This window comes from Ambystoma mexicanum, chromosome 9, assembly GCF_040938575.1.
Source record: "Ambystoma mexicanum isolate Mex_15411 chromosome 9, UKY_AmexF1_1, whole genome shotgun sequence".
NCBI classification, from domain to species: Eukaryota; Metazoa; Chordata; class Amphibia; order Caudata; family Ambystomatidae; genus Ambystoma; species Ambystoma mexicanum.
Genome location: NC_090931.1, coordinates 1,458,892,740 through 1,458,919,762, shown reverse-complemented (window position 1 = coordinate 1,458,919,762; position 27,023 = coordinate 1,458,892,740). Strand labels below are relative to the sequence as shown.

The 27,023-nt window shown below is 45.5% G+C and overlaps 1 protein-coding gene across 4 annotated transcripts in view; it reads left to right on the top strand.

Moving 5' to 3' along the window:
• Positions 1-27,023, top strand: part of SPEG (striated muscle enriched protein kinase) — a 2,620,794-nt gene that overhangs the window by 2,385,921 nt on the left and 207,850 nt on the right. For all 4 annotated transcript variants that reach the window (XM_069616880.1, XM_069616879.1, XM_069616881.1 and 1 more), the window contains one exon: positions 3,217-4,237. In XM_069616880.1, coding sequence (XP_069472981.1) covers positions 3,217-4,237 — 1,021 coding nt within the window. The remainder of the gene's footprint in view (positions 1-3,216; positions 4,238-27,023) is intronic.

The following is a 27,023-nucleotide window of genomic DNA, read 5'->3' as shown; positions in this document are numbered from 1 at the left end:
GTAAGTTTGACAACCGCAGCCAATCGAGTAGGTTCGAACCTTGGCTTCAACCTGGAAGAGGTCCCATTAAAAAATAAAAACCGCAACACCTCAAGAGCCCCCGGTCCGGGCGGCCTGACAAACGCAATGCTAAAAGAACATCCGCAGGAGTGGGCATACTTCATAAACGCTGTCTTTGAAAAGATTTGCAGAATTAACAAATACCTCTCTCTTGGAAGAAAGCAACAATTGTCCCGATTTTCAAAAAAGGGAAAAAAGAAGAACCACAGAATTATCGGCCCATAGCATTGATGGATGTTATAGGTAACATTTTTGGATCTCTGCTACTAGCTATATTTACCGGCTGGACTACAGTCACCGGCTGGTTTGACTCTTTTCAAACAGGGTTTTTCCAGAACATCGGAACAGCAGCAAACATCGCGATATTGAACATCCTTAAAGCACAAAGCCACCAGACGGGGACTAGAATCTACATAGTTTTTGTAGACCTAACTCAGGCCTTCGACAGGGTAAATAGGAAGCGACTATGGAAAAAACTATTACAGCGGAATTGTCCAGCAGACATCTTGGATCCCCTAATGCAGCTTCATTCTGACACTTCAATAAGGGTGCGTCTGAACAGGGAAGGACTCTTAAGTCAGCCCATCCCGATCTCCATAGGGGTCAAACAAGGCTGCCCCTTGGCCCCAGCAATCTACAATTTTTACATCGCCGACATCATTGACTTTGATTAATCCATCCGATCTTTTCCACCAACACTATGAAAAGCTAAGGTGACCAGACTTCTGTACGTGGACGACCTGATCATGATCGATCAAACAGCGATCGGGTTGCAAAGGCAATTGGACAGTCTCCAACGCTATTTACACCAAAACTCTTTGGAGATAAACAAGGAAAAAACTAAAATAATCTGCTTCCAAAAAGCAAAACAAAAAAAAAGAAACAAGCCAAAATGGTTCCTGGGTGACAAGAAGGTAGAAGAAGTAGACACAATCAAGTTTCTCGTGGTACTGTACAACAACAGCGCAACAGAAGCCCCAGCCCAGGAGTTCTTGAAGGCTAAGATTAAACTGATGGCCACGCAGGGTCGGTTGATGGACAAGAGATTTGGGCGCTTTTCCACTGTTGGGTTAATTAACTTTTACAGAAGTAAAGTAGCCCCCACAATAACATATGGAGCAGAATGTCTGATTCACATGCCAGCAAAAATATGGCCAACATTGTTTTGGTGGTCTGTCTTGAACCTGCCTAACTTTGCGGGTACTGTCTGGATCAGAAACAAACTTGGTCTATTTTCCCTCACAGCCACAGTGGAATGGAAAGCACTGAATTTGTATCGAAAAACCTTGCCTCCTTCTAGTGCACCGATATTTGAGATAATACATGACAAATTTTCAAAAATCACAAATATCGTACTAAACAACTGGGTAGTAAACGAAGGAAAACATTAGACGATATTCGATGTTCTGAATAGGAGCTTGTCACGAATCCATTAAGAATTAAAATAAAAAACTCCTAGTTAAGGACTGGGTTGATACAGCTAAAGAAGCAACAAAAAGCCGTCTCTCAAAGAACCTACCTCTAACTGACATAAAACTGAACCATCGCAGAGGATACCTTAAAAATTTCCAGATAAATCTTTTAGAGATACTTTTCTTCGAATGAGGCTAATCCTTTTCAACACCAACGAAATAAACCACATTCAAGGCAGGTCTCCCTCAGGAGCCTGTCGCTTCTGCCAGCCTACAGTGGAGATCAAATCCATCAGACACTTATTGGTAAGCTGCCCAGGTTGGAGGGAGCCAAGAGAGAAACTCCTGACTCCAGTACTGAGAGGTTTTCGTACTATGGACATGGAGGATTGTTGGAGAACACTGATGAGTGGCGAAAAACCAAGATGGTCATAGCCACAGTGTCAATGATGAAACTCGTAATACCAAAACTAGAGCAAGAAAGTTTGTTTTAAAGAGCCTTAGGATTAATTTCTTCTTTTTTGGCCAGGAATGAAAAGATGTTCTTTTTCGTTTGAAATAAATGTTAAGTCAATGAATTCAAATAAATAAAAATGTAAAAATTAAAAAGTAGTAAGACTACTGGTACCACTACTAGTACTACTGCCAGTGGTAGTCATAGTGCTAGTACTATTACTCATAATCGTAGGGCTACTTTTGACACTGTTAGTTGTACCAATACTGCTGCTACTACTAGTGGTAGCAATGCAACTAGTGGTAGTAAACTTACCATCATTACTCATAGTGATACAACATCTTCTATTGGTAACAGTGCTACAACTACAGCTGATACTAGTAGAGTTACTCTTGGTGGTAGTAGTAGTATTATATATGGCACTACAGATACAGTTATCCCTATCAGTAGTTGCAGCAGCAGATTTACTACTACTAATAGCATCAGAAATACGCATTGCTACTATCAGTAATAATATCACTGGTGGTACTATCACGGTGACCATTATTGCCAGTAGAACTAGTAGGAATACGACACCTATTTTACAGCTATTACTACTGGTAGAAGTGCTCATAGTAATATTGCTGGTAATTCCATTGTTAGTACAATTTCTACTAATGGTACTAACATCAATATTACTGCCAATGTTAGTAGTGGTACTACCACTGTTTTTGTGTTACTACTGTTGGTAGTAATGGTATTACTACCACTTCTAATACTTTAGTAGCACTGCTACCTCTGATCCTACAACAGTCGGTAGGATAGTATTAGTAGGTAAGTGGAAGGTTTGGTGTAGTATAGAAGAAAATGCAACCTTTACTTGACCAGTTTGCTGTTGTAAGGAATCTGCAGACTGCATTTCCTCTCCTCCTTTGTAGTAACTTCCTCTTTCAATGCTTAAAAACACTAAATAAATGGTGGACAAAAATAGCAAGATGAACGTGTACAAAAATGTTTAAAATAAGATAGATGGGAACTTTTATTTTGTTGATAAACAGGAAAAAGATAAAACATTAACAGTTAGGAACAAAATATTTTTTGCCCTTTAAGATGACTATGCAGGCTATAAATAACAATATCCAGACATCTTATATATAAAGAAAGTACAATTACTTTTATCCAACAATTCCCCAGCATTTCACAACATTTATTAATTCACCAAAAGTAAATGCATTGAGCTATATTTGCATGTGAGTACTTATTACATTACACATTCAGTGAGGTGCTTATTCTCCCTGATTAACATTTCAGATGCTAAGGGGACTCCCATAGCCAGAAGAACGACCACAGAACCAGCAATAACAGAAAAGACAACTGACCCATCCAGGAGGCCTGCTGAACCTACCCAAGCACCACAGATGCAAGCTCCTAGACCAGCAAAAGGCCCTCCCCCTCCAACCCCACCAAGGAGGCACCGGGGTATTACTCCCACTCCACCTTCTACACCCAGATTATTGTCATCCACTTCCCAGCCACAGGCAGGAGCCCATGTCAGTAGCTCTTCTTTCATTCAGATTCCAATGTCACAGGATCTGTCCACAAGCCGAAAGGTGCCTCCCAATGAAAAGATAGACAATTCCCCAGCATCTCAACAAGAACCCCCCTCCTCAGTGCCCCCTCCCACCTCTACACTGCAGACCACAATTCCTGCACCTCGTATTTCTTCTGTCACTGTGTCGATGCCCTCAGAACTTCCAATATCCCCTGTGAGAATGCCTCCACCACCCCCTTCCTCCTCGCAGCCAACTGTGACAACAAAATCCATTCCTGTGTCCATTGTGCAACCTGCTAAAATATCACACATACCAAAGGAGCTAGTAACTGAAATCACCCCTATTCCTTCACCTCCAACAGTCGGAACACCAAAGTCTTCATTCTCCTCTCCTGTGAGGGTCATCTCACCGTTACCTGCACCAACCTCACCTGTTTCTCCTCCCCCAGTGACAACGTCTATCCATAAAGGTGCAACTTCAACTGCGCCCACCTTTATGGTAACCTCCTTTATTTCCATGCCCCCCTCTGTTTCTCCTCCTGTGTCATTGCCCACCTCACCAGTGCCACCAATCAGTCAAGAGCCATTTGCCTCTTCTGCCTCTTTACCAACGTCCACAGTGAAGACGGTGCCAACGCGATTTATTGTGAAGAGTGTTACACCCGGAAAGGAAGCCAGATACACGCCATCTGGAAGGGCAACACCAGCCGGAAAGGATGGCACCACACTACGACAAGGAGTTCCACAGAAACCCTATACTTTCCTCGATGAGAAAGCAAGGTAAGATTCTGAAACCCATGCCTTAACCCAGGGGATCTTGGTGAGATGACTCTGTGGGATCATATACTGGTCTATTCGCTGGAGTGTACATAAGTTACATACCTAGATTATTATACTGGTATATGACAGTATTCTAACAATAGAACGTAAGGCATATAGAAGATAACCTGCTTGTAAAACCCAATTTTTATTGAACAGAATATATCAGTTTGAATTTATACGTTTATTTTGTACATATGTTTAACTTTTACAACTCTCCAAACCACGACAACTTCAAGGCATTTTGTCCACTCAATCGTGAGGAGCACCCAGGTGTCTGTGGTCTTTGCATTCAAACAGGTGTCAGTAGTGACTGCAGTTCCATTAGAGTTTGAGACAAACTCTTCACTGAAAGCCTTCTGCATCATAGGTGCCACAAGACCCAAACAGACAGTAAGGCAATGGAGACAAGGATTATAACCTGGGCACCTGGGTATCCCATAGATTCACACACATTGTGGGTCTCCTATGTGGGGAAGAGAAGAGTGCGCCTGACAGTCTTTCCACCACAGGTGGGTAGGGGGAACTAAAAGAGCATTACTGATTTGTTAAGCAGCCTCTACACTTACCCAACACTAAGAAACATGGCCTATTTTTTAAGGGAAATTAGAGGAAAGTTGTCAATTATAAAGCGTATTTAGAAGTCTCTGGATGTATCTAGGAAGTGATCATCAGTGCATGATCTAGCTTGTTACAAGAACATATACTACTAGATTTGTGTGTAGTTTTACAAGGTCAGTACCCTGATATTGATCCCAACAGATTGTGAGGACCCTGTGGACAAGGAACGTTTTTCTACCACAAGGACTAGCTGGAGGTGGTAAGGGCTAGGGTCCCCAGATCCCCCCTTCCCATATTCCAGAGTGTCCCCTCTACATAGTGCTGCTGCTATGCCTTGTCCTCTCTATTAATCCTTTATGAAGGCATGCAAAGCATAGTAGACTATATGAAGATGCCAGAACCAGTCACTGACACAGGCCCCATACCTGAATGAACATGTGCTTGTAGTACGTGAGAAGAAAAGCGGCAGCTTGATAAGCCAAGCCAGAGAAGGATCACACTCTGCGCTTTGGCGCTCTTTCATCACCATGGGTCTGGGAACCAGCAAGGAAGCATAGGAGAGGAGCAACGACCCAATTGTGGACAGACCCAAATCCATTTTTGGAGGTAGGACTTCCACCTGATCCCATCTCCTCAGAGTCATGTTAAGCCTTGGGGGTATGCCAGTCAATAACACAGAAAGAAAGCTCCATACAGCACAACCAATACAAAGCCTTGTAGGAGAAACATGGCTACACAGCAATGTATAAAAAGCTGAAGGAAATCAGGCCTTGTGTGGGTTTTACTTATGCTCGCCGAAAATGGGTTTGCGCAATCCATCGTTCCCGACCACAGTTCACCGAAAAAGGAAGTGGAGCATGTTTTGGTGAGGACAAACAGGTAAGGAGATCAATGAGGGTGAGAGGTGGGAGTGGGAATTAGGTGGCCTGGGACAGGCTGGTTCTTGGGCCAGTGGGTGAGACAAAGCCCCCTATTTAGTACACTGGTAATAGGGGTCAGGGACGCAGAGGGGATAAGAGAATAAAAAACCCTATTGGAGAAGAAAGCGGGGCCCAGGACAGAGGTGGTCAACAAAAACAGATTCAGTGGGTGGCACCGCAAGGTAGGGGTTTGGTTGGTGGGAATCCGTTGTGGGATTCCGGGGGTGGCATTCAATGTGGGGGATATGCATTGAAGCACATAGTTCCCTGTGTGTGAATTACGAGGAATCAACAGAAGCATAGCACAAACAGTCCCAGAGAACAGAGGCAGCTGACAAAGCTGGAGCGGTCTGATAGAGTGGAAGGAACTGAAAAAGCTTAAAGACCTAAGAGCGGGAACATTTCAGAGGCAAAAGAGTCCCCTGTGATGTGGTGATAGTGGAGTGCCTCAGGTGGAGATTACTTCTTTCCAAAAGAGCAGTCAGGGGATAAAGATATGAACCTCCTAGCCACCTCATTTGGAAAGAGGCAGGAGGAATGCTACCTGAACTAGCACAGCACGGCTCCAAGTACAGCAGGTGTACTGCTGCGCCTACTCGTCGTGATGTCCCTGAACAGGGGAACAGTAGCCGGACTTCACACTGCCACGCTCTCCAGAGCACCCGTCAGCCGGGGCTTGTTCCTCCAAGACAGCCTCATTGTCAATATGTTAAGACGCACTGCACGTAGTCAGGTAGGTTTGTGGTATGCTTCTTTATTAAGTGTCATACAACAAGTCCCTGCTCCGGGTTGTCTCCTGCTCTTCTCCTCTTCAATGGGCTTACTCTGGAACTCTCACCTCAAGTTCACACAAAACATTCTAGTAACCATCGAGCAGGTCTTTAATGCAACATCATAACTCACAGGAGATACAGCATATCTCTTTTCCTTACAAAATACAATTCTCCATTCCCCTTATTTGCCACCACCAACAAAGATAACCACTCTACTGTTCCACCGTGTTAAATTATTCCATTGTCACATAACCTTCTTAGCTCTCTCCCTACAGTCTCCTTCAGTGCAATAGATACTGACAGTAGATTTGCCACAACAGGTTTTGCACCATCCTTCATACTATTATTTTATGAACCACCCCCTACAGCTTCACAATCCAGCTAGAAAACAAATTCGGATATCTTAGACATCTGGCATCACATCACATCTCTGTCACAGCTAACACCTGCTCAAATGTATTAGGATCTAGCCTTATCTTGAGTCTGCGCTGTACCTTCCAACTCAGCAGTACAGCTCCGTCCCATGTCACATAGACCTTTCCCACAGCTTATCTCCCTTTGAATTCTAACTTGGCAATGAAATAACCCAGATCAATTTTTTCCATATTGTACCCATTTGGGCTAATATCAGGCAGCATCAAGTGGAGGAATTAGGGAAATGCTGAGGAAGAAAGTAGACTTTCATTGGGATGACCACTGTGAAAGGGAATTCAAAGCCATAAAAGCAGGTATTAACTTGGCGAAACTAATGGGTCAATTTGACACTAGGGATAACACCATTATCACCACAGATTCAAGCGATACAGGATTAGGCGGTTTGTTATCCCAGGTGAGGGAAGGTGGAGGTGAAGTAATCATTGTGCATGCATCCAGGGTGCTTGAGGGAGCTGAACGCAGGTATTCACTGATAGAGAAAGAAGCCAGAATTGAGCACTTTCAGAGTTTTGTGTGGAGTCAGGAATTCACTTTGAGGACTGATCACAAACCGCTCAAAGCTGTGTTTGAGAGTAAAGGTATGGAGAAGGTATCCAGGAGAGTTGGGTGACTCGCCTGCAATGTCATGATTTTGATGTGGAAGTTGTGTTGGAGAAGGAATGTTTTTGCAGATGATTTTTCAAGGGTGAGTGTAGCGATAAAGCAAGGGAGTGAAGAAATTGGGTGGAAGGAACAATTACATACCACACACAATGTGATTATTAGATAATGGGAGGTGGTGTGTGAAAATGACATGTGTGTCAAGGAAGTAAAGGAATATGTGAAGGGGAGTTGGCCTTGAAAGACTGATTTGTGTGAGAAGCAACTGAGGTTTTGGGAGGAGGTGAGGGATGAATTCTGTGTGGAGAACAACGTATTGTATCGTTCAGGAAGAGGGGTGGCTCCAAGTGGGCTGAAGAATAAGCTGATTGACATAGCACATGAGTGGGCATATTGGAGTAACCACAACCAAAGAGGTTTTGAGAGCAGATTATTGGCGGACTGGGTTTAATAAGAATGTGGAGGACAGGTTGAAAACATGAGTGGGGTATAAAGAATCGGGGAATAGATTGAGGGTGAGGGAGCAACCTTTGATGGTATCTGAGCTGCCCAGGGTGAGTGTCGGGAGACTTTGCTGTGGTCATTCTGGGACCCATAAGAGGTGGGTCTTTTTCTGAGAAGTATGTGTTGGTTTTGGTGGACTTATTTGCTATGATAAGTCCTTTATAAAACACCTGCACATATGTGTTTCCAGGCACCCAGTGGGTGGAAGTTAAAGTGGTCAGGAAGACCACGGTTAGGAGTACTGAGACATTTCTGAGTGATATATTTTCTAGAGAGAGGATTCTGAACAACATTTTAACTGACAATGCTGCCCGCTTCACAGGAGAGGGTATGATCATTTCTTTGGAATCGTATGGGATAAAACATAAGAGAACAGCATTATATCATCTGCAAACAAATGGGGTTGTGGAAAGAGTAAATAGGTGACTGGTGGAAGGGGGGTGAGCGGCTGAAGGGAGTGGAATATCATGGAAGGAAGGGATGTTTGAAAGAGTTAAGGCATTCTTTTGTTAAAAAATATTATTTTTTTATAAAATGCTTTAATTTAATTTATAAACTTTTCATTCAATACACATAAGGCGATCTTCTATTTGGTTTTTGCCACTTCTTGTATCGTTTTAATGAATTTTTCTTATCTGTTGGTTCCATAATGTTATTCCAGAATTTGATAATAGTAAACACTAGTTTTTGGTTTTTTCCCAACAGAATTTGCACCTATCGCTCTTCAGGTTGTAATTGTATGTTCGATTTCCTAAACATGTCCCGAAAAAGAAATTGCTTCTCTGTTAGAGCTGGACATTTCATTATAATGTGGTGAAGGCTTTCTATACTTGTGAACATTTGACAGAACCGACAAAACTGTTGGGTTTTTGGTATTTGTCTCCTTTTTGCTTGCACTTCCCAGGTGGGCAAGATGTTTAAACGCAGCCTCATAAATGTGTCTTGAATTTGTTGAGCCAGAAAAATCTTCAGGCAATTTGGGGGGTCATTAAGTGCTCTTATCTCACGTTCACCTGGCAAGTCCATTTGGTATTGTGCTTTCAGAAGGATCGTCTTAATCCAATCATTATTGGCAATTCTCATTTTTGCTTGTTGTGGTCGTTGAGTAAGCATTTTGATAGAGATCTCCGCCTCCAATCTTTTGCTCTCAATGGGCCTCATTCCGAGTAGGGCGGTAAGGGATACCGAGCACCGTTAAGGAGACCGGTGCCGGTAATCCCTTACTGCCCTATTACGAGGTCCCTTAGCGGGTCCCGCTATGGGACCAGGGAGCAAATAACGGTACCGCAGATTGCGGTACCGTTATTAGCTCCCTCCCCATTCCCATTGAGCCCTACCGGTCCCGCAAAAGTCGGACTACACCGGTAAGTCCCCATTGAACCAGGTCGGAGTCGATACCGGTATGGGAGGGAGTCATGGCGCAAATAGCGCCATGACTACCAGCATACTTGGAATGAGGCCCAATGTAGCTTTTCCACTTATTTAGTGCTATGTCATTGCTGAAATTTACTTTGCATCGGAAAATTTGAAGTGCAGGTATGTCCTCTTCGCTAACCATTTTCCTATACAAATCCAGTTGTTTCCATGTAATAATAGATTTGTTTATAATAGCGACTGGATGGCAAGTTTGTATCGGATGCGAGGCATTGGGAGTGAAGCTGGAAGTGCCAGAACTTTTCTCCAAAATATGGCTTCCAGATTTTGCCAAATTGTACGTTCCATCATCGTTTGACGCCCATACGTTAGTATAGCGGCCACCTTCTGTTTGTAAAACAAAATTACTGGTTTTACTGAAAATTTCCCATATTTATGATGTAGGAAATGTCCTTGTCTGGCTATGGCATGTGCTTTGGATTTGAGATGAGCCACCCAGTCTTTTTCTACTTGAGACTGACTTAGCCAAACACCCAGATATTTTATAGATTTTATTTACAATAGTTCAAGCCGGAAAGTGAATGGTTTCTTTTTGTTGCGATGGGCACAAATCAGTGTCATAATTTTGTTTTTTTTTAGTATTTATCTTCAGCTGATTTGTTTCCATTTACTTTTCTAGCTTGTTTAGGGCTATTTGTAAGCCTCTCTGAGTTTTGGCCATCATTACGATATCATCAACATACATAATACATGGTAGAGGAGACGCATTCACTATCGGCGGATTCATCGTTGGCATCTGAAGATTGCCCTTAAAATCTGACGTAAATGGATTAAACAAGGTGGCCGCAAGTGGGCATCCCTGTTTCAGCCCACGCCATGTTCTGATTGGGTCTGTCATCACTACGTCTTTTGACGGTCTGATCTTGATGGTGGTGTTAGAATATAATTGTTTTATTGGTTCAACAATGTCGCTGGGGCAACCCCAAAGTGTCAGTTTGTCGCACAGTTTCTGCCTGTTCACCATGTCGAAGGCTGACTGTAGGTCACCAAAAGCAGCATAAACCTGTCTGTTACTCCATATGGCTTCTTGTTTGACAAGTTTGAGGAGTAATAGGTTGATATTTGTGCCAACATTTTTTGTAAACCCTGTTTGTCTTGTGGCTTGTCGTTTCATCTTCGTGGCCCAGGTTTTAAGTTTGTCCAGTAATAGGGTAGCAAAAATCTTCCCTAATGGATCAATTAGGGCTATGGGTCGTTAGTTCTGGGGCTCCTTGGTATCACCCTGCTTGTATAAAGGTATCAAAATTGCTAATTGCCATGCCCTTGGAATGGCGTTGGTTTGGTCAATTAGCTCAAATATTTAGCCACAGATGTCCGCCGATATCTTAGGGTTACTTTTAATGATAACATTAGAAAGCCCATCCAGACCTGGGGCTCGAGATTTATTTAACTTCTGAATTGCCATCAAAACGTCATGGCGGTCCCATGTGATGGCCCACTTCCTTGTTTGCTGAGGTTCCCTCATTTCCTCCTGCTGGGGCCTTTCTTTGTATAGTTCCGAGAAGTGAGTGGTCCATGATATCTCCGCCCATCTGGAATCATCTGCTTTTGTCTCTCTGCCTGTAGATTTAGGAGGTTCCATAGATCTCTTGTATTGTTGTTTTTTAACGCTTTCATTATGTTTTCTGCATCATATTGTTGTAACGTCCTCCTTGTTGTTTTCATCCAGTTTGTGTACCGCTGTTTTTCAAGTCTCATCTGAGAATATTTATCTTTGTGATTCTGTTTTATTATGGATTTTATTTTCTCACGCAGTTCTTTTTTTTCGCAATTTGCGGATTGAACCAAGGGATTTGGTTCTTCTTTGCAGTTTTCGTTATATTAACTGACTGTCTAAATAGGCACAAGATCAACTCATAATTCAGATTCTCGAGATGTGAGACAGAGAAGATTTCCGGCCGCTTTCCTAATTGTCGCTGGCTGTTTCTCAGTCTGTACAAGCCACTATGGATTTTGAGGCTTGTGAGGTTTATGTTCTCCTTTACAGTGCCTTCAGTTGTCCATGATCGTGTCATGATATAATGGTCACTGTTCGGGGAATATGTATTGTCGGTATTATAGATGCTTTCTTTTATTCCGACTGAGGTATAGATATAGTCAATTATGGCCGTTTTTTCCCAATGGGACCTTGTTGGTTTGGGCCGACCTGTTTTTTCTTTTAGGGTGTTGGACCGATGCAAATTTCTACTGGCTATTTCCTTGTTCCAGCGCTGGGCTCGCACAGGTAGGCTTTCCTCATCCAGGATTTTTCCATTTGGATCAAAGAAATTGAGGTTTATATCCCTACATTGTATGAACTCAGTATCTGCAAAGTTTGCAGTAGCCTGATCTATGGCCATGAAAACAGAGTCTACCAAGGATTCGTCGTTAATTTCTGCTGGATTCCAGTATAGATTCATTATCCCTAGCTTTTTCCTTTGGGCAGGAACTCCTGTTTATTGTGTGTTTTGCCTCTTGGGTAAGTCTGTTTGACGATAGTCAGTTGGACCCAGTGGATCAAATTTACTGAGTCGATTACTTCCAGATTCATTCCTACTTTTATCAAAGTGAGGAGTCCCGCGGACAGGTGTCCTTTTTTCCTCTGTAACGCCGGGTTCATAAAACAAATGAAGCCATCACAGACAGGTTGATTTTATTTCCAGGATTCTTGTATACATATTATCTGGTAATTGGCAAAATCATGTCTCCTTGAGTGGAATAAATGAACATGTCCTTGTGAATTCCACAAACAGAGAGTCATAGATTGTTTCTCCAGGGTGACTGATGATTATATATGGTAATTACGTTTCTCGTTATTCATCATTAATGTGTTTTCTGTATCCCACCAGAAAAAGTGCTTTGTGACATCTGATCATGGTCTGTATGAGCTTCTTTCAGTATCAATACTTCTTGCATTTTCATAACACTTTGCATAGAAGCTTACTTCTGACCTTTCTGTCTTGTTGCTGCGTGCTATTGAGTGATTTGGTGTTACTTCTGACTGATAATCGAGTTCTTTATGATCCGCTATGCTTCTATGGTTTAGATTGCCAGCTGGTATGGCAGCAAATCCTAGTTGGTGGAATTGTTTCTCCATGTCTTTCATTAAGTTCATAAATTGGAAGGATTGGAGTTATATCCCGACTCTATCCAATCTTTGGTCGTCAATGAATTCAACCACTTTTATATCTTGTGATCTGATAGATTTCAGCGGAGGGATCACATGAAACAGGCCCAAGAGATTCGCTCTATTTAGAATAAGCCCATCATTTGGGTTTCTATTCTTTCCAGTTTCAATCTACATAGATTTGGTTGTTGTCTGTAATCGATGAACTGCGGCAATATAAGGGGTCCGTTCTCGCCGCACTGTCCACTGTCCGTAGTTTCATCGTTTCTTCCCCGTCCGGAAGCTCTTTGAGTTTCATGTACTGATATTTCATTATCAGTTATTGTAATATTTACATGTGTCTGGTCGCTTGTGTTGATTTGTATCTGATATGTCTTCGCATGTCAGATCAATCCTTATTGACTGGTTTGAATGTTCTTCCTCATATTGATCTATGATTATTAATGAACATGCATTCAGGTGTGATTGGGCCTCCTCACACATCTCAGGCTCTTCATCGATATAGGTTGATAGGTTCATCAGCAGGTCACTTTGGTCACTTTCGATTTCTTGATTTTTCGGATGCTTCTCAGTATGCCAATTTGAAATGTCGATCTTCGAATTTGTATCTCGTTGCTTTCTCTGTTAAAAAAATCTCGTTTTTTGGACTTTACTGAGTATTTATTTGAGGCAGAAATAAGTTTGATCCTTTTTGGTTTTGTTTCCCCTTTTTCTTCTGCTCTTGATTTTAGTTTTAACTGATTTTTATTGCTCGTTTGTTCAAAAATATCAAAGTTATCTGTAACTTTTCTTGTATCCATATTTTTCCTTTATCGTTCAATTCTGTCGTGGCCTCTTGTGTCATGCAACTGGTAGTGTCAGACGCTTGCTCTGATATGGTCTATTTGTTCAAATCGGTCAAATTTCCCACTGGGGTTGGGACCCTAGAATTCATGGCCTCTATTCCGTAAATTGGCGCCTTTCTAAGAGGTTCTGGGTCTCTTCCTGGACAAAGTGGGTCGTGGGTCGATTTGAGATTTCCCTCTTTATTTTCTTTTGTCAGGATATTTGACAGTTCTTTCTGTACGTTGGCTGTCGTCATCATTGCTATTAGGGCGGATGTCAACTGGGTTTATTTTCTGCCCGGTCCGTCCTTGCAATGTCGAAGAGTCTCGCCTGCCACATCATGCTAGCTTCTGCTTCCACGTTTAGGCGATCCTGAATCTTATTCATGAAGGCCTTGTTGGGGATTTGTTTGGAGTAGATAAGGGCCAACAATGTAGCTTGGTCTTTAAGTGTCTTGATAGTTGTTTCTTGCAGTTTCAGGAACGGAATCATAGCTTGTGAGGAAATTGCAATTACCACATTCTGGAGGTCAATTATTGTTGGTATGAGATTTCTCTGGCATTGTTTTAGTAGATCACAGGCACATTTATTATCAAACATCTCAGCATCTCTTTCATTCGACTCTGTTTTAGGACGCTGTCCCTCCGAACTCATATCTGCCGGGAATGGAGTACTTATTTTCTTAGAGGATGGTATTTGCTGACAGTGTTGCGGCATCTTTAGATTTGGGTTTGGAATTGGTGAAATTTGCGGACTTTGAGTGTTAGTATTTCTTGTGTCACGCATATATCCAAATACTTCCCTTCTTTTCTGCATTCGGCACTCAGTATTGATTTCCACCTTTGTTTGGCAATTTTGGCTTCATCGTTTTGTGAGGGATATGGCCCAAGTGGATCACTTGGGTCTATTTGCTCTCTTTGCTGTCCATCCGGCCCATTCGGGTTCTGTATCTGTGGTCTATTGATTTCCCAAACAGGGTCTTGTTTTGGCTTTGTATTGCTCTCAGCAGATGTACAAGACTGTGGGCTTCTTTTCCTCGACACGCTCTTTTCAGTTATGGGGAGGTTTGAGACATGGTTTTCTTCATTTTCATCTTGTTTTTTGATATTCGTGGACACAGCAGTCAGAGCGGTCTGTAAACTCCTGCTCTGTTTCTCTGCCGGATCAACAGTTAGATCCATAAACATTTGATTTTCATTGTTCTAGTCGTTTATATGGGTCTGTCTTCTTAAGTCTCGACTTGTTTCCTCGTTTATTAGCTCGGAGTCGCTTATTGTAGTACTCGACTCGCTCACCCTTTGCTCGCGCCCTGCACCTAGTGGCAAATCGCTGAAAAGTATAACATTCTCACTCGCTTTTGCTAGTGGCTATGGTAGATTTTCGTTGGGGGAGCCTGATTGCGTACTTGTGTGTTTTTTTGCAATTATTTCTCATTTTATATGTTTTTTCCACGCCGGCGCAGCGAGGACTGCTGGGTGTATCGTTTTTGAGCGCTGCTGCGTTCGCGAGCCGGTCGTGCCTCCCATATTCTGGCCCCCTTGTTGTTCAGCGGCCATCCTTGAGGGTCGCAAGCGGTCTTGGAAAGAAGGCCGAAAAACCAATACCAGGTTTGCTACATACCTTCTGGGGCGAGGCTCAGCGTATCTTGGTTCGCTGCAGTGTCCTCTCTCTCAAAGCACACGAGATTTCAATTCAGTCTGCGAGGGTCAGAGGAGTTCCAGGGGTTCAGTAGGCACTCTGTTTGCTCCGTTCGTTTTTACAATCACTCGTTGTATATTTATGGAAGATCCCAGAGACACTGGAGCCCGCAGAGCCCAACAACACTAAGACTCTGCATCATGACTCTGCGGATGCTCCGCGGAGTCCTGCAGGCCTTATGGGCAAGTAGGTGGAGCTGCAGGCTGTGCAGCAAACAGCAAAGACAGACTTCTCCTCTCTGCAGCCAAGTGAAACGTTCGCCGGCAAATTCATCAGAGTCTGTACACTAAGACTCTGCGTCCTGACTCCGCAGCCGCTCCACGGAGTCCTGCAGGTCTTATGGGCAAGTAGGTGGAGCTGCAGGCAGTGCAACAAACAGCAACGGCGTACTTCTCGTCTCTGCAGCCAAGTGAAACGTTCGCCAGCAAATTCACCAGAGTCTGTACACTAAGACTCTGCGTCCTGACTATGCGGAGTCCTGCAGGTCTTATGGGCAAGTAGGTGGAGCTGCAGGCAGTGCAGCAAACAGAAAAGACAGACCTCACCTCTATGCAGCCAAGTGAAACGTTCGACAGCAAAGTCTGTAAACTAAGACTCTGCGTCCTGACTCCGTTAAGGCATTATGTTATGCACCACATGCCACGACAGGTTTGTGCCTTTCGAGCAAATGAAAGGGAGGTAGGCCAATACACAGATTTGTCCTCCTTGGCTAAAGAGGTCTTGCGCGAAGAGTGTGAATGGGAGTGAGGTAGGAGCTAGGGAGGTACATTTGAAAGAGAAGGATAAGGAAAGGTACGACAAAATCAATTGTGTCAAGAATGTTGTGATTGATTGAGGGGATAAGGTGAGTGTTAAATTGGGGAAGCTGAAGGATAAGAAGGAGAAGTATGGAACATGAGAAGGGTTGTGCAGATGTTTTTATATAGTTGTGGTGTAGTTGCTGTAATCTAGGCCTTTATAGATAGATGAAGTGTAGAGAGAGTAAAGATCAAATTTAGAATGTTATGTTATATGGAAAGGCGATATGTTGTATCTTCTGTGAGTTATGATGTTGCATACCAGACCTGCTCCATGGTTTCTGGAATATTTCATGTGAACTTGAAGTGACAGTTCCAGAGTAAGACAGTTGAAGAGGAGAAGAGCAGGAAACAACCTGGAACAGGGGGCATTGGCTTGTTGTATGACACTTAAAAAAAAAGCAAACCCCAAACCTACCTGACTACGTGCAGTGCATCTTAACACACTTCTCAAGGATTAAGTCAATATTTAACTCTTTATCACGCTACTATTTTTATTACCTCCCTTTTTCTTTGGTATTTGGCTATCCCAATGTTTTTTGGTATTGTTTGTTTCAGTACTTCAAATGATATTCTCCACATTCAATATTGAGTAAACTGCTTTCTAATAAGACAGTTTCCATTTGCCTTTTCAATATTTTGCACGTTAAATGTCTTTTTGGTATACGCTCACAAATGCTTAATTTGTTAACTGGTTCAGGATATTAACAATAAGAAGTACATCTCGTTATTTTTCTCTTTTGATCCAATGCCCATTTTTCTGTCCTTGAGGGTGCAACTGACAAATGCAGGTCTTACCTGGATGCAATCCCATCCAGATTCAAACAGAAATGGTCTCCCCCTCCTGATGCCACCGTGCCAGCAGATAGGGAACACCTTCTCACAGTGAGACCCCAGGAAGGGAAGCCAAAAGTGAGGAACACAAAACCCAGACCCAAGGGTGTGGGGAGAATCCTCTGGATGAAAGGAACTGCTTAAGTGGTGGTAGATTCCAAAAGGGCCCAATTAGTAGCAGAGGGGTCTTCAGCTCAGCATGCAAGGCGGAACAACAAACAGAGAAGGAACAAGGAGGTAGAAGGATCCCAGTAGCCACAAATGGGCAACAGGAGACAAGAACACAGAGGAAGAACGGGGAAAAGGAACAGGACAGCATAATGTACTCTAACGAAAGTGTTGTGATGCATCGGTTTCTGAGGCAAAGCCGCTAATGAAGGCATCCGATGCCACACTACGAGCGACCCTGAACCGGAAGTCCGCCATCTTGGTAAGGTCCTCTGGTAGTATGGCGTTCTGCCATCTTGGAGGAGGAACCCTTCAGTAAATGAAGTGAGCTTTTTATGTATTTTTGCATCTTTTTCTCCGTTGTAGTGTATGCAGCCACAACCTCCACCTCCCAACAGGTAAGTGAAACATGACAGCAACAAGAGGATAACGCTTTCACTCTGTATTATTACTTTCTTATGAGGTAAGAGTGGTTTATTATTATTTTCAATTATTAACTCATTTTTGTGTACCTTAAAACATGATTGCTGTTTTACTTTCAAAAACAAATATTTGTTTTCTCTTCCTCACACCTGTTGCCTACCCCTGAAGAAGATCCAACATTTATATAGGACACCGAAGCATGTCAGTTTTGCCATGTATTAGATTCTGGGAATAGTGTATATATTAGCACATTTTATTTTAGATCTGTACTTTTAATCTCTACCATGATTTGTACACAATCATTATTATCATTGAGCGCAGACCTAGCTCCGGGAAGCGCTACAAAGCGATTTACAATCATAGGGGGAAGCAGAACAACAAGGGAGCATGGAGCTAACAGGGGAGGGCAGGCAGTTTGGTAGCAAGGGATCTAGAGTAATCAGGGGAGGAAACATTTTTAGGAGCAGATCATCCAGACTTAGGTAGGGTGGGGAGTGGAGGGTGTGGGGGCCTAGGTGTTAGGGGGGAGCCATTCATTGAAGAGGAGAGCCTTGAGCTACTTCCGGAACAGTAGAAGCAAGGGTGTGAGTCTGATGTTGACAGGGAGTTGTTCCAGAGTCTTGGGGCATAGACAGAGGAGGCCTGTCTTCTGGTCCCTTCCTTCTTGCACCAGCGGAGTTCAGGTCTGCGTATGTCCTTACCTCTGGTGGATCATAGGCCTCTGGAGATGCTGAATTTCTTAGTGAGGTTATCATGACCCTCCTTATCAAGCCATTGCTGCAAAACCCTTCTGCAAATACTTGGAGAATGCCTTGGCGTTCGTCACAACGCCAATACCAGAAAAACTGCAAATCCTGGCATCCCCGAGCTGGGGCCGGTCACATGACTCGCACGCAACGTGCCTCTCGTTTTCCCCGTTGTGCATCTATTAGTACAGGAGGAAAACACTACCCAAGTGCTCCTTAACAGTTGCATTCCGTCCTCGAGTTAAGTTGCATTTGGTTTCTTAACGTATTTCTGGTATTTCGACCTTGGACCGTTCCTCGACTTTTGATTTCTGCTTGTTGTGCTTCTGTTTCTCGACACCCGGCTCCTCCCCTGTACTGCTTTCCATGGTTACCGGACCTTTGGCTTACCATCCGACGCTGATTCTGTCTTGCCCCATTTTGGATCTTCTTGTTTCCTGAATACGTTCGCTCAGCTCTGTGTGCAGGCGCGCCGTCCCAACGTACTTTTCCTCTGTCCGGTGTGCTGGCGCTGCGTATTGGCATTGTTCTTTCCCTGCCGGATACACTTCCTCTGTATTGCCCGCAGACTCATCTTTAACTGTCTCTTTGTTATTTACCTCCACATCGAACCTCAAAAAGAACATTCTGCTCTGGGGCCCTTGCACAATCACATTTACATTCAACAACTCAGTGGCCTCTGGACGCTCTGCTGATATACATCTTGGTCACTGATTGCTCTGCTACTTTAGGTGGATTTCTTTGGGATGCTCTGCTGCTTTAGGTGCCATTTCTTTGGGACGCTCTGCTGCTTTCTCTTGGATTATACTTTTTGGATAAAGTTGCGCCCTTGTGCCGTTCGGGTTAAGTGTTTGGGACTTCCACTCCTTGGATCATACTGGACCTTACATCTACGGCATCCTTTCTGAGGTCAAGTAGGTTCTCCACTTTTCCACTAATCACAGCAGGTAAGAGTGGGGTTGCTGAGGGAGGTGCGGTGGGGATTCGTTATTCAGTGGATGTACATTGAACTTGTGACCTTTGTCTTTTTTGCCTTAGCTCTGTTGCTGCTCCTGACTTTTCACTCAAGCCCCTGGCCTATCAGATGTTTTTCTTTCCTGCAGGCCGCGCTCTTGGGGTGGAAAGTTTTACTGTCCACGGTCTACTGTCGACGGCTGAACTTTCTGGATGGGAACAGTCCTTAGTGACGATACACCATTGCTATCCTCCCAAGTCACGACAGAGGTAGCATGGGGACTTCAGGGTGACATCCTTGTAGATGATGTAGCAGGATTTGAAGATGATAGAGCTTGCATCGGGAGCGAGTGCAGTTCTATGAGGGTCAGGGTGATGTGGTAAAATGTGCAGAGTCCTTTGATTAGACGTGCTTCAGGGTAGTCACTGGAAGGCCGTCCAGAAGAGAATTGCTGCCATCCAGGTGGGAGAAGACAAAGGCTTGTAGAGCAGATTTGAAGATCTGTTTTCTGGGATGAAGGGCTTGATTTTCGGCTGGAGAGAAAGTTGATACCAAGCCATTTGTGTCTTTCCTGCGATTCTTTAAAAAAATATATATATATTTTTATTGGCATTTCAACAATACAACCAAAGACAGGCTGCTCAGCATGACCCGGAAAAACACTGTTACTCATACATATTGATGCATCTGCTGGCCCGTTCTATTGATCAGTTCATCACCAGTCTTCTTTGTTTGTCTCAGTGCTTTTTCCGGCACAGTCCTTTTCTTCCAAACCACCATGCTCTCTGCAGTACTGCACCCCCCGCCAAACCCCAACAGGTAAACAAACTACTAACTGTGCACGCTTCCCCTGCACCCCACTCGCCCACTATACCTCCACTCCCTCCTACTAATCCACTCTACTTTGACCTCCTCCCTCACTGTGTTTCCTCAGTCTGCTGCTGCTTAAGCTTCACGGGGGCTGGTTATCTGAGCGGTCAAACATCCTTTGTACCAATGCTTTCTATGCAGTTATGTCGTCACTGACCTTTTTCTGCCCCCTTCGTACTGCTCTGTGCCACACCACTGTCTCTGCCTCCGCCCATTTTCTTAGATCTTCCCACCATGCCTCCACCCAGTGTCCCACTGTTGTTTTCCATGCCATGGCAAACCAAAGTTTGGCTAGGACGCAAATAAGGTCTTTCATCTTAGCTATATGGGTTTCTGTGCGCCTGCGCTTGAACAGTCCCAGTAAGCCTGCTTTGGTGGCCATTAATGCATGTGTATTCCCACCGGCTGGACTCTGTCTGCTATGCCGTGCCAGAACCTGTCAACCACCGGGTACGGCCAGAACATGTGTTGTATGTCTGCCTTATCAATCTTGCACCTCGGGCATTTCTGTTTCCCTGCTCCCGGGAATCGTGAGATGGCGTTCAGTGTCATATATACTCTGTTGGTGACCTGCAGCTGTGTTCACTTAAATCTGGCATTTCTCGAAACTCTCCTCATGTATAACATTACTTTCTCCAGCATTGGATCTTTCATGGATTCACATGCTTTGAATATTCCCCGTCGTCAGGCTGGGAATCCCCGGTACATTATATAGACCCTTTCCCGTAGGAAAACTTTTTCGACGCTTATGCGTCCTATCCACCTCGTTTTGTATCATGCGTGCCCGTGCCGTCAGGACGTCATGATATAAATACAGGCCCCGCCCCCGCGCTCCCTCAGATTTCAACCGTCTTTCAAAGTAGTGGGATCCTCGTGTTTACTACTAGTGAAAACTAGGTTGTTTTTTATTTTTTTGTCTGTTTCGCGTAAGCGAAGTTCAAATTCTGGAGAATTATGTCTGGAAAGGCGTTATTTCGCCCATGTGCAACTTGTGGCCTCAAAAAGGTTTATGAAGGAGACGGCCACATGGACTGTATCTACTGTCTCCACCCGCACCACACGGCGGATACATGTGAGATATGCCAGGGTTTCTCCCAAAAAACCCTTAAGGACCGAAAAAGAAGGCTGGTCGACTGGCTTAATGACGGAGCGGGTGCCTACCCGGCTTCGGAAGTTGGCTCCACGGCCTCCAGGAGCAAGTCGGAGCCTCCATCGAAGAAGGTGCGGCCAGCAGAAATTCGCGCTGAGGACAAGCATAAGGGGAAACAGGCTGGATCCTCCTCATCACATAAAAAGCCCTCCTCCTCCTCATCATCTAAGACGGAGAGGCTAGCGCTGTCAAAATCCTCCTCAGGGGACCGTCCCAGGTCTTCCGTGAGTCGGGAAGCTTCAGCCGGGAAGTCGGCATCGAAATCGACGACGAAGTCTAAGGGCTCGACGACGACGACTTGCTCGTCGACCTCAGTGTCATTGACGATGCCTATTACCGTTCAAGCAGCGGTTGGGATTCCTTCGTCGACGGAGACTCAGTCTATGGCTTGGCTGCCTGAGGTCTATGACCCGATCCCCCCTGAGGTCTTACTGCAGCCAGACATGGCCTGCTTGGCGGAAGGGGAAGGTGACAGGGTTCTGCAGCCATCGGATTTAGGCTTAAGGCCTTCCACGTCGACGACGACGGCGACGAGTGCGAGCGGGGGTATGGTACCTATATCATCCACGTTACTGACCCCCCAAACGGTTTTGTCTCTGGATGTGCTTAATACTCTTCAGAAGCTACTACAGCGGATGGATACGCAGTTCCCTCAACCTGGGACGTCATCGTCACTTTTGTCTGTACCTTCCGTCGACGAGCAAACTTGTACTGCTCGCTCGTCGACGAAACACCCATCGGCTCCCCAAGCGGCGAAAGATCGTCCTCGAGCTCAGGAGGAGGGTGAGTTGTCGGAGTCCGACTCTATACGTGATGACTCGGGGTCAGACATCTCCCTGTCACCGTCGAGGGACCCGACATGGAATTCGGATGTAGAATTGGAGTCTACGAGGGGCCAGACACAGCCATCTCCCCCTGATGATGTGGGAGCCTTCCATGCAATGATGGGGAAAGCGTGTTCCGAATTCGGCTTGATTCCTGAGGAGCAGAGGAAAGACTGTTTCCTTTTTGACCATATGGGTCAAAGGAGAAAATCGGTATTTGCCATTCCAATCCTTGACCACGTGTGGCAAGAAGGTCTCAAGACGATGCGCCATCCATTCTCGGAACCAGCCATAAAGGGACGGATTGAGAAAAAGTTTAAAGCTCCGGAGTCCACTCCAAAATGTCTAACATCACAGCCTCTGTCTGACTCGGTGGTGTCGGCGGCAGCGGCTAGGAAGGCCAGGGTCCAGCAAAAATGTTCAACGCCACCGGAAAGCGAGGCTAGGAGGCAGGACGCATTTGGAAAGAAGGTGCTCTCGGTCGGAGCGACGACAGTAAGAGCAGCCAATTCCTTAGCGATCGTGTCACGATATGATAGGGAAATGTGGCACAAATTAGCCCCTATCCTAGAACACCTGCCAGACGAACACCGGAAAGCAGCTATGTTACTGGTGCGGGACGGCGAAGAGGCCTCGAACCACGCTATTAATATCGCAGTTGACCTAGCAGAGTCTGGTTTCAAACAAATCAACCATGGAGTAGTGCTTCGTCGACAAGCGTGGCTCAAATGTACTACTTTCCGTCCTGAAGTACAGTACAAAGTCCTGGACATGCCATGCGAAGGGGAGCACCTGTTTGGCGAAAAGGTTGATGAAGCGCTAAAAGGGATGAAAGAAGACACGGATACTGCTAGGTCCCTCGGCGCCCTTCAAACGGGTAGAAATTTTCGCTCTTTTCGCCCCTTCAGAGGTGCTTCTGGAAACTCCCGCTTTGGTGCCTCGAGGGACCGTGGATTTAACAGGCCCTCGTACTCTTCACAAGGGTTCAGACGAGCGTCCCAGTCGGCACGTGGAAGCAGGGACTATCAATCCTCCAGGCGGCGAGGCTCAGGTCCGTCGTCAACGAAGAACAAGCAAACCAGCAACCAATGACGGCCTTCGGAACGTCCTGGGGGGTCGAGTCTCTCATCACTTCGACCGATGGAAATGCATCACCAGAGATCGATGGGTCCTAGACACGATTCGCATGGGTCATGCGCTACAATTCAAAGACAAGCCTCCGCGTCTTCCTCCTTTATTCTCGACACAGCCCCACCTCCAAATCCTACGACAAGAGGCGGCGCTTATGTTGCGAAAAGGGGCGGTAGAGAGAGTTCCTGTGGTACAGGAAGGCCAAGGAGTTTATTCCAGGTTCTTTGTTGTCAAAAAGCCAAACGGCAAATGGAGGCCCATTCTGGACCTAAGGGTACTCAACAAGTGGCTAAAGAGCCAAAAATTCAAAATGCTAAAACTCCAAGAGGTTATCAGATCGGTGCAACCCATGGACTATCTATCATCACTAGACCTTCAGGATGCTTATTTTCACATCCCAATACGCCCACGACACAGGAGATATTTAAGATTCGTCGTCGGGAGAAAGCATTTTCAGTTCAAGGTCCTCCCGTTCGGACTCAAGTCCTCCCCCAGGACGTTCACCAAGTGCTTGGCCCCTATAGCGGCCCATTTAAGGAAGGATGGTCATCATGTCTATCCATATCTAGACGACTGGCTAGTCAGAGGGTCATCCAGGGAACAAACACGAGACAGTCTACGAGCCACAATGTCCATATTACAGGAACTGGGCTTCGCAATAAACTTCAACAAGTCCTCAGTAGAGCCTTCGAGGACCTTGGTCTTTCTAGGAGCGGAGTTTCATACACACACAAGCCTGGTGAAACCATCCAGCGAAAGAATTCAGAAACTTCAAAACAAAGCGTCGGGATGGAGAGGCGGTACCAAGGTCTCTGTGCGCAAGTACATGTCCCTGCTAGGGACCATGTCGTCCTGCATTCCGTTAATAAACAACTGCCGTCTGTTTATGAGGCCTTGCCAGGAATTTCTAGCGGACCGTTGGGCGCAGAGCAGAGGTCGCTGGTCCGACAGACTGGTCGTCAACGAACAACTAGTTCAAGCACTCGGCTGGTGGAAAGTGTCTACTCATCTAACGAAAGGGATGCCTCTACTGGAACCAGAGTTCCAAAAGACGGTGGTGACGGATGCATCGCTGAGCGGATGGGGGGCTCATCTGGATATGTTACAGGTACAAGGCCAGTGGTCTTTGCAGGAGTCCTCTCTGCATATCAACCTGCTAGAACTGAGAGCAGTGCGATGGGCTCTGAAGTCTTTTCTTCCGCAACTGAGGGACTCGGTGGTGCGTGTCATGACGGACAACACCACTACGATGTTCTACTTGAGGAAACAAGGAGGGACACGTTCCAGGTCCCTATCGACGGAGGCACAGAAAATCTGGCACTGGGCCCTGCAACACAACATGCAAATCTTAGCGTTTCACCTACCAGGAGTGAAAAACGTGGAAGCCGATGCTCTCAGCAGAGAAATGAACGAAGTTCACGAATGGGTGCTGAACGACCAACAACTTCAACAAGTATTCAAGGAATGGGGACACCCTTCCATAGACCTGTTTGCAACGAAGAACAACAAGAAATGCCATCAGTACGCAAGCAGATGGCCTCAGCAGGACTCACTGGGGGATGCGTTCTCATTCCCATGGACGAACAAATTCCTGTACGCATTTCCTCCTTTTCCCCTTGTCCGGAGGACGTTGCAATGGATCCTCAGGTACCCATGTCGGGTAATTCTGGTGGCCCCATACTGGGCCAGACAAGTGTGGTTTTCAGACCTACTACACTTAGCGGCGGCGGAACCGATGAGATTCCAGAAGACCCCCGACCTTCTGTCTCGACAGGAGGGTGTCGTTTGGCATCACGACCCGGACAGCCTCAAATTGACGGCCTGGCTCCTGACTTCGCCGAATTTGGTCGGCTAACGATTCCGGAGGACTGTCGACGTATCTTGCAAGCGGCAAGAGCACCTTCCACAAACGCCTCATACGCGTACAAATGGAAAAGGTTCTGTCAATGGTGTGAGGATCAACCAGGTTTGGCCCCGCAATCGATTAGGCCGGAACAGCTCCTTCCATACTTGCTGTTATTAGCTCAAAAGGGCCTGTCGGTGTCGTCAATAAAAGTACACCTAGCAGCCATTTCCAGGTTTACTCGTCGACGGCACTCGGCACCATTGTTCAGCGACCGCCTGATTAAACACTTCCTTAAAGGCCTCTTTCGGAGTTTCCCTCCAGAGAAGAAATTTCCACCGGAGTGGAGCCTCAATCTGGTCTTAACGTCTCTTATGAAACCTCCTTTTGAGCCAATGTCATCATCGTCTCTAAAGTTTCTGTCGTGGAAATTGGCCTTCCTGGTGGCCATCACTTCAGCCCGACGTATTTCAGAAGTTCAAGCTCTAATGGTGGACCCACCATACTTACAATTTTTCAAGACCAAGGTAGTCCTAGCCACTAACCCACAGTTCATACCAAAAGCTCCTTCGGTGTTTCATAAACACTCTTCTATCGTGTTGCCTACGTTTTTTCCGGAGCCATGCTCGGGAGCGGAGCGCATGCTACACACGTTGGATGTAAAAAGGTCTCTCAAGTTTTATCTTCATCGTACGCAACCGTTCAGAGAAACGAGACAGCTGTTTGTGGCCTATGGGTTGGGTGCTAGAGGAAAAGCCATTTCAAAGCAAGGACTATCAAGATGGGTGTCATCTACCATTTCGTACTGCCATTCCAGGGCAGGAAAGCCCCTTCTACGAAGGCCAAGAGCTCATTCAACTAGAGCAGCGGCATCGTCGACGGCACTGTGGGCCGGAGTCCCTCTAGGGGACATCTGCATGGCGGCTACCTGGGCGTCTACACACACCTTTACCCGCCATTACTGCCTGTCGCAGCAACATGCCGAAGACACCCGGATGGGACAGGCAGTGCTTCGACACCTATTCCAGTAAGGTAAGCCCCGGCTGCGGGGTTGCATCCTGTGGAATTTATGACTGTATGTGGTCCGTTTTTTCCTATGTAAACTATTACTGATGTATACATGATCATAGGGAACGGCCTTTTGCGAAGAAAGTATATGGGTTTGCATGCACACCTCCTCTTGGGGGTAGTACTGTAATCTATTCAAAGCATGTGAATCCATGAAAGATCCAATGCTGGAGAAGGGAATAGTTTCTTACCTGTAACTCCATTTCTCCAGCATTGGTATCTTTCATGGATTCACATGCGCCCACCTGCCTCCCCTGATCATGCAAACCGGTTCCCCCACTACTTTGGGGGCCGAAATCTGAGGGAGCGCGGGGGCGGGGCCTGTATTTATATCATGACGTCCTGACGGCACGGGCACGCATGATACAAAACGAGGTGGATAGGACGCATAAGCGTCAAAAAAGTTTTCCTACGGGAAAGGGTCTATATAATGTACCGGGGATTCCCAGCCTGACGACGGGGAATATTCAAAGCATGTGAATCCATGAAAGATACCAATGCTGGAGAAATGGAGTTACAGGTAAGAAACTATTCCCTTATGTTATGTCATGTTATAAAAATGTATAAAGTGCACGGTCACCCAAGGGTATCATGGCGCTGGAGAGGAAGGTATAAGTTCCACAAGATCATCCAACATCAGTCATCTAGAACAAATGTGTTTTTAACGCCTTTCTAAATGCCAAGTGATTTGACAGATTTTTCACTGCCAATGGAAGGTCATTCCATAATTGAGCAGCGGCCAACGAGAAGGCCCGACCACCAATATGAGAATGGCGGAAAGATGGCACACATAACAGACCTGCCGAAGCGGATCGCAAGGACCTATTTGGGAGGTAGTGGGAATATTTAGTCCGTAGGTTCTCTGCCCCTTGGTTGTGCAATGCCCGATGCACAAAGCAGAGCACCTTAAACCCAATACGCTGAGCCACAGGCAGCCAGTGCAAAGAGCGCACAACTGGCGAGATATGGGCCCCATAGGGGGAGCCCGTTGCCACCCGAGTGGCCAGATTTTGCAGGCGCTGCAGCCATTGGACTATGCCCTTAGGCTGGGCCAGGTAAAGTGCATTGCAATAGTCCAAACG